Below are 12,389 nucleotides of genomic sequence, written 5' to 3'. Positions count from 1 at the left end.
TTTACTGTCATTTTGCTGTTACATACTCTTTTATTTTGATCAGAATTTAAAAATACATGTCATTCAAAGAATTTAAGTTATTCAAATTTTTTATGGTTTAAGTGTTTAACATAATTTTGCTGTAGCTTATGTATAATGCCACAATAATTGTATACATTTATACTTTTTACTAACTGAGCTAGTTGCTTGTTTTTCTCGCGAGATCTGTCGCATATTCCGTACAGGGTCGTGGGCAAGCTGGTGCCTATCTCCAGCAGTCTACAGGTGAGAGGCCGGGTTCATCCTGGACAGGTCGAAAAGTTGATTGCAGGGCAACACAAAGACACAAAGGACAAACAACCATGCACACACTCATTCATTCCTAAGGAGAATTTAGAGACATCAATTAACCTAACAGTCGTGTTTTTGGACTGGGGCCAGAGGGACAGGGATAACTGTGGAACGTCAAAGTGTTCAAAATTAAATGAAACATGAAATAAGTATCTACATCAATAAATAATAGGTAATGATTTAATGTGACAATGAAATTGTGAAATAATTAAATGCATATTAAATTCTCAGCTCATTATTAATTTTCCACAAAAAATCACCTTTATAATAACATACATGTTTATGTAAAAAATAAATATTTAATCATTTTTAATTAATTCTGGTTATAGTATAAATAAGCCTCTGACATAATCTGAAGAGATTGTGTTGTCACCTCATCATTCAGGAGAAATAAATTGCTGAAGGTGACACAAAAGTATATAACAAATAAGAATTGGTAGGTACTTTGACCCGTTATTTCTCCAAAAATCTACAGTAAAATTATTAAATATTTATTTTTTACATAAACATGTATGTAAAAGTTTCAAATATGTCATTAATATAGATGTTCTTAGGGTTACTTTTCTGTTTTCCTCTTAATTTCTCAACCATTGCCTGGATGGGCATCTGGTCTACTCTATTACTGTAATGTTCCCTGTATCAGGAAGCTAATCTTTAACAGAGAGCTAATGTCGGCTGGCATGACTGGCGGCTCACTTGACCGCAGTGAACTGTGCTGGGTGACACAAAAAACATAACAGCAATAACCCTGATGGTTATGCCAGACAGCACTAAAGTCTTGACTGCTGTGCTCTGCATTTTCCATGCGAACATGTTGCTCAATGGCCTTTAGGGTATCCACAATGATGTCGTCGAGGCTAACATTCTGGAGAGCAATTATCATCCCGATCATTTGAAAGATGTCATCCGAACAACTCAAAATGACATCATATGATAAATTATTCCCTTCAATTTGATATGCTAACGTAACCAGAGCTGAATGAAGTTAAAGAAACTCCACCATCCTTCATTACCCTTGAGCTGGTACAGTAGCTGCTCAGGGAGCAGGTACCCAGGAAACTAATCTCTGTTAGGCTCAGCCAATGAGGATGCAGGTCCAGCCTGTTGACGCTGATTGGCCCACAGTTATTCAGTTGTAAAGTGACTTTATGAAATAAATGGCCCATAAAATAAAAGCTGGCTTTTTGAAATAAAAGCTAACTTTTAAAAAAATTACATTTTGAAGTGAAAAAAACTGCTGGAATTACATAAAGATAGCCTCAATAATAATTTCAATTATTATGTAAGATTTTATATTAAAATTCTTTTATATTATAAAGCTGATTTTTAATGGAAAATTAAATATATTTCATAATAATGAGCTGAGAATTTAATATGCAATCAATTACTTCACAATTTAATTGTCACATTAAATCTTTATCTACTATTTATTGATGTAGATACTTATTTCACAGTGTTTCGTTTATTCATTTAATTATGAACACTTTGGCGTTCCATAGTGAACATGCAACCTCCATACAGAAAGACCACGGGAGTCGAATCCAGGTTCTTCTTGCAACAGTGCTACCAACTACGCCACCGTGCTGCCTTAAAATGGACGAAATGAATAAAGATAAACGTGTAAGTGTTTGATCAATTTATATACTATATAAGTTCGCTATTGAACAGAATTATTAAAATGGTGAAAGTGATTTTTGAAGCACATCTGTTTATTTGAGAAGATTAATCATTCTCTGCCTGCGGGGGGCAGCAGTATACCCAGTTTTGCCCACGCTGCTGTAGGTCGCAGAGGAAGAAGAAACAGCTCTACTCGCCGTTCAGTGATCGTTCATTCTTTTCGAAGATGGCGGACCCAGAAGGTTAGTGTGCTGCACATTTTCTTTCTCAGGGTCGGCTTTTAGTTACTCTCCGGATCAAATAATAATGTGCTTTAAATGGCTGACCTTAATCTGGGGATGTTTTACTACTAACCTGCCTCTCTGTGTAGTTTAGGTGCGTTTGTAGCAGCGAGAAAGAAAGTTTGGGAATTTTGTCTGAAGTGCAGCTTAGATTAATAGTTGTTTTGCAGTCATTCTCCAAAACAAATCTCATCCAAAGCTTTCAGCATTTAGATTAGCATACATTGAGTGAATATTCAGTTTATTATTGGTCGTGATTTAGGCGCGTGAACTAATGATGTGGGGAGCAGAAAACACGTGGGCAGAATCCGATTTATCCCAGGTTTTAAACAAGCAATCTTTTAACTGGAAAAAGACGGATCAAATCAATCTGTCAATGGCACGATTATTATTTTGAATGTAAGGGCGTGACGCAATTGTGGTTCTATTCGCTCCGAATATTGACCCCTAATAAAATAAAAACTGTAAAACAGTTTTAAAATGACGAGTGAAACTGAAACAGAGTATGCCTACCATGTTTCTGTGCAACATCCAGGGCTGTGTAAAGAATGTACAGCTTTAGCAACTCTTTCTAGGGAGGTTTAGATGTTGAGTGGCCTGTTAGCTGGGAGGGTTAGCCACCGCGTGCCTGCAACACGTGCTGTACGGAAACACCACGTGGGCCCGCGCCTAGAACTCACGAAGAAGAAGCTGAAGTTAAGGTTGCTCTCAGCTTCTTACCCACAACCAAAGTACAAGGTGTTTGCATGCTCCTAAAGTTCTCACTTTAACTCGTTTTAACTTGCAGAAACCTTGAATGTCAATAACGTGGCTACCTTTAAGCCATGTAGGCTGTATTTAAGCCTACATAAAGCCGCGTATTAATGTCTCAGCACCAAATATGATGGTTGCGGTTCAGATTTCTTGTATTGGGATTGAGTGCAACTTTGACCAGTTTGGCCATTTTAAAAACTCCGTTAAAAGGGGATCAGGTCTTTAAAGAACACCTGGTTAATTTCACACTGAACCCTGTAAAATACATGCAAACTAAAGATGGCTCCCAACCCCCCTGGTGGTAAGATGGAACCAAAATGACTTAACTGTGAACCCTGGGGTCAAGAATGGTGTCTGGCCGTTTTCAGCACTAACGCAACGCAAAGCCAGCACAAATCTCAAACCCTCTTGAACCTCACAATGAAGAATGTTGTGCCATGTTCTCAATCACAAAGTTATGCTTGTATTACAATACTTGCAACATACTTTAGTTATCCTCTAGGACAGGCATTCCACAATTTTAGCTCCAGATCAGCTGCATTTCTTTGTATTCTCCCCCATCAGCATGATACTGTCTCAACATCAAGTAAAAGCCTAAAAATAAAGGGCTTTAGGCCATCACACCTTAGAGTAGCTTAGTTGGACTCTTAACTCCATTTGGGGCTTTAACAACTGATTGATGTCAGTTTCATCGGATTCTCTGCATTTCAAAGTAAATGATCTGATATGTGCAAGGACACCCTTTTTTTTGGGACATTTGTAGGTTTGTACTTTTCTGGGAAATAATGACATTTGATATCTATTTTGATAGAATTTTTCTATAAACACTTTCTTCACAAAAAACATAAAACGTGAAAAGCAGCTCAAATTTTAGCCACCAGATTCAAATACTTGTGTGTGTAGTAGGTGTTTCATTTATATAACCAGTTTTCCATTTGTTCTTTCAGCATCAGTAAAGAAAAAGAAGAAGTCGAGGAAAGTCAGCGCAGAAGTAGTCGGGGTTTGTGAAAAACTTTGAAGCTTTAGATGTTCTGAGTCCCTCCCCTGAGCGTTGCTGAACATTCTGGTTCTATTTCCAGGAGATCCAACAGAGTGGAGACTTCTTCATCCAGCCAGCGTTAACCGCTGCTTCGCTAGAGACATCACAGTGGCCCCTCCTACTAAAGGTCAGTGCTCTGGCTTTTCCTGCCCCGATTGGGGGGTGGGTTTGTTTTACTTCCCTGTGGAGTCATGTGACATGATGAACTGGTTTATCCATTCGCTGAGTGCTGCCATCTTGTTGAAGTTGTTGCCTTTGCTTCCGTTCTGGGGCAAGGCCTCTCCGCAGGGGTGCTGGAAGTTTCTTGGTGTTCTGCCAGATTACGACCAGAACCCTCGGGGTGTGACTTGACTGGGTAGCAGCCAAGACGACTTCCTGTTCTGATCACATTTGCATCATTTCTTCATAAAGCTGTGAATGATTTCCTGAGCACCTTTACATGGTTGTCAAACCATAGCAGTTATTTAGGGTGAAGATGGCACTTCCTGCCCAAAACACCGCTGTAGTAGTTTTGGAAATAACTTGATGCATTACTGCCACCTTGTTGTTGCAACAGCAGTGCAGCAAATGACACAAGACTAAACAATTTACATATCCTTACTTTAGTAAGTTTTCAATTAACTTTTATGTCTGTCCCTGTTGTAGTTTTTCAGTCCAGTTAGAGCATAAATTCAGAGTAGACTGATTTGTCTTTAAAATACTACTGATTGGACAGCAGCATCTTACTGATCTGAGTATAATTCGGTTTTAAGGCAGGCAATCTTCAGTTTTGCAGGATTACAGTAAACCATAGATGTTTGAGATGAGTTGTTTGACAGAGAGATGTTGCTGTTTTCTGAACAAAATGTTTAAGAATCTAACTATCTGTGAATTAGTGTGCTCCAAAGACGCTAAAGATATGATTTGTTTCCTGCAGAATTTTCATAAATTGAATATTCGAACAGCCCATTATACACCTATACCATGTGGCAGCAACCCTCTGAAGAGGAATATCACAGACTATGTCAAGTACTGGAACATTCTCATAAAATATCACCAGTACTAGGCTAAACATGAATATGATGATGATGCATTTGTTCTCGCCAGGTCAGGCTTCATTAACCTGGATAAACCAGCCAACCCCTCATCTCATGAGGTGGTGGCATGGATCCGGAGGATCCTGCGTTCAGAGAAGACAGGTCACAGTGGAACACTTGACCCCAAGGTTACCGGCTGCTTGATCGTCTGCATAGACAGAGCCACACGACTGGTGAAGTCCCAGCAGAGTGCTGGTAGGTTCACATAAATGCATCCACTTTATCACCCATGTATTATGTTTGACCTCTGACTGCACGGTAAAAATCTGCTTGTCTGTTGTTGCTTCGGTTGACTATTACAATTTGTATGAAAACCTTATAACCTACATAATATGGATATTTCATCAGAGGATCAATAAAACATGGTCAGATCTCAGCTCCATGTGATCTGATGCTCCTGAAACTGAACGTTGGAAACATGGTGAAGTGTCATGGTTTCTTCTTTTATTTGCAGGTAAGGAGTATGTGGGAATCGTTCGCCTGCACAATGCAATCGAGAGTGAACATGTTCTGGGCCGGGTACGCTACTGGTTTCTTAATGATTTACGTAGATGTTGTATAATGCAACACATGAACTGAATAAACTGCATAGGTTTCATCACTGTGGAAACAAACTGTTCTTCTGACTTGTGATTGATCAAACTTTCCTCTATAGTTTTTACTTGTACATTCAATTTGATTGAAAGAAATATATTGTGATATAAAACAGTTGGATTTTAGAGGTACTAATCCCTCCTGGCTTGTTGTCTGCAGGCCTTGGAGACGCTAACTGGAGCATTATTTCAGCGTCCGCCGCTGATCGCTGCAGTTAAACGTCAGCTGAGAGTCCGAACGATCTATGAGAGCAAGCTGATAGAGTATGACCCAGAGAGAAGGCTTGGTGAGGAATCCCTTTTACGAATTTTTATCTCCCAGGGTTTATATTGTGCCAAGAGAAACCCCAAATTCATCTCTGTTAATGCCAGCCTGAACAATCACTGCCTGACTTTCAGCCTGTCGTTCATAGAGTCATTAGCCAAGCACTGCTTTAGCCATGCTGGGTGACTTCTTTTGCATTTCCCAGTTAGTGTTGACATTATCCTCACAACAAAGGTGTGAATCTAATAGAAAATATCAGTTTAAAAAACTGCGGCTAATCAGCCAGTGAGAAATGTTTAGCATCCTCCTGCTATGAAGCTCCACCTTTTAATTCAGGGTCCATCCTAAAAGCTTTGTTAGCAAGGTGGGTTTCTAACCACTTTGGTCTGATTTGGTCCTTGTTCCTGCAGTGGGAACACACCCTGAGAAAACAGATTTCATGTTGTGTCTGTTTGATTCTGGCAAGCAATCTAATAGTCACAGCTTGACTCCATTTACATTTTTTTTCCACAGGCATCTTCTGGGTCAGCTGTGAGGCAGGAACCTACATCCGGACTCTGTGCGTCCACCTGGGACTGCTACTTGGGGTCGGAGGACAGATGCAGGAGCTCCGAAGAGTTCGCTCTGGAGTCCTGGGAGAGAAGGTCAGAAGGAGTTCTTGTTATTCTCAAAGGTCCAAAGCGTTGAGTCCAGCTCTGCTGTTCAGTGCCGAGTTGTTAATTAGACTTTGGAATAACAAAAAGCAGTGGAGACACAATGGCCAGAATGTGTCCTGACTGTTGAGACTCAGTGCTGCTAACATGGCTCATGTTCAGTGTGACTCTATGCTTTCAGGACAATATGGTGACAATGCACGATGTTCTAGATGCTCAGTGGCAGTTTGACCACAATAAAGATGAGACGTATCTGAGGAGAGTCATCTTCCCTCTAGAAAAGCTGCTGGTGTCGTACAAACGGCTGGTGATGAAGGACAGCGCGGTGAGTCTTCCTCCTGAGAACCTGCTGCTCATGAACTTCAGGACGTTAGGCTGTAGCTATGCAGGATGAACGTCATGATTACGTTAAAGGTTTCCTTTTGATACCCGTAGGTATATGTGTTATGTAATGGTTCAAATCATTCATAGAAACATCTTAACACAACCAGAACCATTCAGATAAATAGAACAGAGCCAATCGGTGTAGACAGTTTCACAATCTGCTGAAGGGAACCGCTCTCTGAGGTCTGACCAAACAATGATGCCAAGAAAAAGGATAAAATCGATTTGATAAAAGCACAATAAAAAAGGGTCAATATGGTTGGGTCAGTTTCATCATTTCTGCCTCACAGGTGGCATCATCTAAATTCATTGAAGCTATTTGTAAGAATGCACTCTCTATTTGCCTGATCTTAAATTAAAGTGACTTTCTGCTGATGAGGCTGTCTCTTAAAATCAGTTATCATATGTTCAGTGTTGTCAGCATTGAGATGAAGACCAGACTCCTTACGTTATTGTACAGTCACTGGTCGCTGGGCCAGGCCTGCTTCCATCTTCTTGGAGCAGAATCATCAGCATACTTTCTGATTAATCTGTTATATCTGCTCTAACGCATGTTTATATACAGAATAAATAGCGGAGGTGATAACACGCAGCCCCGAGGTGACTCGGATGAAGTGTATTCATAGTCTGAGAGACAATTACCATCTCTCACTCTCTGTCCTGTTTGTTCAGTGATCCAGGATCCACCCAGGCAAAATATTAAACAGTTCGTGGAGTCTCTGCAGTTGAATTATATCAACAGCTGAGGAAGAATCCACAAATAAAAGCCAGCCATGGGTCCCATTAAAATCTAAGCAGCATCTTTCCAGGTGGTCTAGGAGCACGTGTTTCCAAAGATCTATTGTTGATGTGATGAAACGATACTCGGCTCGTTGGAAAGAGATTTCACCACAAAGCTGCATATGTTATCCAGTCCATGACTGTTGTTCACTTTTACATAATTAAAGCCTTTTTTACACCCTTGATGTCAAAGTCTGGAGTGTCTTTAAGATAATGGAGCAGTTTCTGGATTCCTCGCTAAAATCCCAGATGTAAGAAAGATGATAAGAACTAGGCGCATTAGCCAGGTCAGAGTCTGAATTAAAACCATCTAAGGAGACATGAGTGTGCCAGTGTGGGTTCTGGGGGCCTGCAGTAGTGTTCATAAGGGCCCAAGCTGAACCAAGCTTGTTTCTGTTCATTTTCTTCCCTAGTTTGTTTTTTGTGGTGGTTCCACAGTTTATAACTATTTTATACTGGACCTGCCTGCAGGTGAATGCCATCTGTTATGGGGCCAAGATCATGCTTCCTGGTGTCCTTCGGTATGAAGATGGCATTGAGGTCAACCAAGACATTGTTGTCATAACGACCAAGGGCGAGGCCATCTGCACAGGTAAGAGCAGGTTCTTTTGCGTGTTCTGATGTGTTGGAGCCACATGATGAGATGAATAGCTGCAGCAGCTTTCGAGCAATGATGACCTGCTATCTATCACCCTTTTCTGATGGCTTCACTGTCAGCAAACCTAACATCTTATTGTAGACTAAACAGGAAATGAGATGAAAGCTTTTTCTCTTTTCCTGCAGCTGTGGCTCTGATGACTACTGCTGTGATTTCTACATGTGATCATGGCGTTGTAGCAAAAATAAAGAGGGTGATCATGGAACGAGACACGTATCCTCGGAAGTGGGGACTAGGGCCAAAGGTACTGAAGCTTCTGATTGTCTTGTTCTGAGTAAGTGGATTAAATTGTCTAACATATTTCTGTTTTTGAATCAGGCGAGCCAGAAGAAGATGATGATTCAAAAAGGACTCCTAGATAAGCACGGGAAACCAAATGGCAGCACCCCACAGGAGTGGAAAGACCAATACGTTGACTACAGGTACCCCTGAGATGCTGGCAACCCTGTTTAAGCTGCAGAGAGTTATCCCTGTCTGAGCTGAAGTGCTCTTTCAGGGAGTCGCTCTGCTAGATCAACTTTCTGCTTGCAGCCCCAGCCCTCCGTCATCAGCTGAGGGTTCAGCTCACCAGAGAACAGACTACTCATTGTGGTCAATATGCAGCTATAATGTGCCTAAAATGTGTCAAACCTAAAGGTGTTGTTTTCTTGGGCAGTGTCTCTGGTGTGGTGGCCTCAATTGACGCTTCAGCAAAGGTAAGATCTTACTATCAGTCTCTCATGAGGTTAAGTTACAAACTGGTGCTGGAGTTCACCAAGCACCAGTTCTTTGTGTTTCCACCAAGTCGAGCTCTGGCCCCAAAAACCGAAGGGTTACCTGTGTGAGATATTTCTAATAATGTGTTGACTTGGCTCACCGGTGGTGGAACAGCAAACCGGTTCTTTAACAGAACCAGTTGGGAACTGGAACTTGGTGGGAAAGTCCTATTTCACACCAGGGTATTCTGGGGGTGCATTTCAGCTGAGTTTTAGAAAAACGAATGGAAAGAATGTTTGTGGATAAATGCTCGAAGCCCAACTCACACGAATGGAGAATTTGACATCCTTTGTGTTAGTAAGGATGGCGTCTGTATTTGCTGAGATGTTTTTGCTTTGAAATGATGCATTCTGGGTGTTCTTTAATTTGGGCAAACTGATTTATGGGTATTTGATTTAAAGATCCTCTCAGCTAATAAATGGTAAATATTATATCATACTAACATATTTGAGGCAGCAAACTGTTAGCACGTTGATGTGAATGGTTTGAGTCCCAGACTGTTGACCTTTGCTGCATTGTCTTCCCCTCTCTTTCCACCCCATTTCCTGTCAACTTACAAAATAAAGGCCACTATTGCCACATAAAAAAAAATGTTTCTTAATTTTAAAATGTACACTACCGGTCAAAAGTTTTAGAAACACTATCTCATTTACTGGTGTTCTTTATGTTTGAGTATTTCCATTGTACGTATATTCTCACTGAAGGCATCAAAACTGTAAATGGAATTATTTAGCAAACAAAAAATTGTAAAAACTATTTAGATTCCTTAAAGTAGCCACCCATTGCTGTGATGACTCAAATGGACAGAATACCAAGAGAGCAAAGCAGTAATCAGAGCAAAAGGTGGCTATTTTGAAGGATCTTAGGTATAAAACTGTTTAGTTATTTCACACTTTTTGTTTACTATATAAGTCCATATGTGTTCTTTCAAAGTTTTATTATCTTTGGCAAGAATCTACAATGTAAATAGTCATCTAAAGCTAAAATCAGACTTGGATGTTGGCTACAAAATTCTGATCAGTGCATCTCTAAACTAGTTTTTGTTTTGGAGAGCGGTCACATAGTCCAGGATCACGAATCTGAGCTAATTGAGCTCTTGAGTTCAGTTTCACTCTAAATAGATTTGCAGCAAACATTTATCCCTTTCGCTTGCAGAGAAAGCGAGAGGCAGAGAGTGATGGTGAAATGGCCCAGCCCAGCACACCGTCTGCAGAGGAGCTAAAGAAAGAGAAGAAGAAGAAGAAAAAGGAGAAGAAATCGCAGATGGAGGAGGCAGAGGCCGATAAAACAGAGGAGGAGCCTGACACACAAGTCAGTTTCAGTTTAGATTAATTCTCCAACATGCTTTCATTGAGTTGGTGGATATAATCTTCAGGACACTTTGCAGATAGTTATTGTGTGAACTTTGTCTTTGTCTAGGTTGTTGAAAAGCCAAAAAAGAAGAAAAAAAAACAGAAGGAGGGTGACCCATCGGACTGAATGATTCCTCAACAGAACTAACTCTTCCATCCACTGATGAACTGGGCGTAAATCTCAGCACAATGTGCTCAAGGAAGACTGAAATTTACCTCGAGTCAGCAGGAGGACCTCACAGTGAGAAAGCTCAGCTGTATTGTTCAACAGAAAGACATTAGCTATGGCCATGAGTTGAATGTGAAACTCTCAGTACCACAAAAGTCCACCCCTAACCTGTTGGGGAGCAGAGGAGTCCGGCTTGATTCCTACTGCTATATCTTTGTGAAGCAGCAGTCCTTGGTTTTCTTTCTGCTGCCTCAGCCTCTGTCCTGTCACGTCCCCTCAGACAAGAGACTATGATGTAAAGAACGTATTCAGGTCCTTTGGGTTAATATGAAAACAAAAGCATGTAAAGGGTTCATGCATTGTGAAAACACATTTGTGTATGAAAGTTATCAATTTATTTCAGTATGTAAATATTTGACTTTTTTATTTTGAAATAAAAATATAAAAATGTATTCTGTATTTGTCCTCTCGATAGTTTTCAGAAAATAGTGTGTCGAACTTTGTTTTGGTTCTCACAAAACCTGATGACTGCACGGAGCCCATATCTGCCCATGCCTCTGGGAGTTCTGTCCTTCCTTACAAGCTGGGACTCAACAGGACCTTTGTGTTGTCTGGATCTCTTTATTTTGCAGATCTTTAAGACTACTACTTAAATTATATAACATTTATTTTTGTGTGTTAAAAAAAAAACTAATTAAACTCAGGGCTTAACAAGAAAGTATCAGGATGTACAAGACTGCAGAGTTTTCCACTGTCAACACATCACTGGAAGAAAACAAAAAAAAATGAAATTTTGGGAATTGCTCTGATGATTTAAGAGTTCATGCCCAAGGTCACTAATCCGTCTGCCTGGTGCTGCAGGAATGTTCCACCTGATTTAAAACATTTGTAGCAGTAACCATACAGGGGTTGGACAATGAAACTGAAACACTTGTCATTTTAGTGTGGGAAGTTTCATGGCTAAATTGGACCAGCCTGGTAGCCCGTCTTCATTGATTGCACATTGCACCAGTAAGAGCAGAGTGTGAAGGTTCAATTAGCAGAGTAAGAGCACAGTTTTGCTCAAAATATTGAAATGCACACAACATTATGGGTGACATACCAGAGTTCAAAAGAGGACAAATTGTTGGTGCACGTCTTGCTGGCACATCTGTGACCAAGACAGCAAGTCTTTGTGATGTATCAAGAGCCACGGTATCCAGGGTAATGTCAGCATACCACCAAGAAGGACGAACCACATCTAACAGGATTAACTGTAGACGCAAGAGGAAGCTGTCTGAAAGGGATGTTCGGGTGTTAACCTGGATTGTATCCAAAAAACAAAACCACGGCTGCCCAAATCACGGCAGAATTAAATGTGCACCTCAACTCTCCTGTTTCCACCAGAACTGTCCGTCGGGAGCTCCACTGGGTCAATATACTATGCTATAGCCAAACCTTTGGTTACTCATGCCAAACATGTATTGTTCTCTGATGAGTCCACCTTTACTGTTTTCCCCACATCCAGGAGAGTTACGGTGTGGAGAAGCCCCAAAGAAGCGTACCACCCAGACTGTTGCATGCCCAGAGTGAAGCATGGGGGTGGATCAGTGATGGTTTGGGCTGCCATATCATGGCATTCCCTTGGCCCAATACTTGTGCTAGATGGGCGCGTCACTGCCAAGGACTACTAAACCATTCTTG

At 40.8% G+C, this 12,389-nt stretch overlaps 1 protein-coding gene and 1 non-coding gene across 2 annotated transcripts; both read left to right on the top strand.

Annotated features, from left to right (window-relative positions):
* The first annotated feature begins 1,876 nt into the window (after window positions 1-1,876).
* Window positions 1,877-11,150, top strand: dkc1 (dyskeratosis congenita 1, dyskerin). The gene is made up of 16 exons (XM_047346181.1): window positions 1,877-1,950; window positions 2,081-2,189; window positions 3,929-3,981; window positions 4,061-4,147; window positions 4,937-5,028; window positions 5,107-5,291; window positions 5,551-5,615; window positions 5,850-5,976; window positions 6,468-6,598; window positions 6,789-6,932; window positions 8,243-8,363; window positions 8,555-8,673; window positions 8,748-8,851; window positions 9,085-9,124; window positions 10,341-10,496; window positions 10,605-11,150. The coding sequence occupies exons 1-16, from the start codon at window positions 1,924-1,926 to the stop codon at window positions 10,662-10,664; spliced, it is 1,620 nt and encodes a 539-aa protein (XP_047202137.1). The 5' UTR covers window positions 1,877-1,923; the 3' UTR covers window positions 10,665-11,150.
* LOC124856071 lies at window positions 8,402-8,478 on the top strand. Its single transcript, XR_007035244.1, has one exon. It is a non-coding gene; the product is annotated as a small nucleolar RNA SNORD83 (small nucleolar RNA).
* Window positions 11,151-12,389: the final 1,239 nt, after the last annotated feature.

The sequence above is a fragment of the Girardinichthys multiradiatus genome, chromosome 19 (genome assembly GCF_021462225.1).
Source record: "Girardinichthys multiradiatus isolate DD_20200921_A chromosome 19, DD_fGirMul_XY1, whole genome shotgun sequence".
Lineage (NCBI taxonomy): Eukaryota > Metazoa > Chordata > Actinopteri > Cyprinodontiformes > Goodeidae > Girardinichthys > Girardinichthys multiradiatus.
This window is presented reverse-complemented; position numbering and strand designations above follow the sequence as displayed.

What these genes read in the sequence shown, in the direction of transcription:
- dkc1 (XM_047346181.1), top strand. Translation starts at nt 1,924, where the DNA reads ATGGACGAAATGAATAAAGATAAACGT. An exon ending in AAATGAATAAAGATAAACGT is followed by an intron (nt 1,951 to 2,080) that starts GTAAGTGTTTGA and finishes TGCGGGGGGCAG; the next exon opens with CAGTATACCCAGTTTTGCCC. An exon ending in GTGAACATGTTCTGGGCCGG is followed by an intron (nt 5,616 to 5,849) that starts GTACGCTACTGG and finishes TGTTGTCTGCAG; the next exon opens with GCCTTGGAGACGCTAACTGG.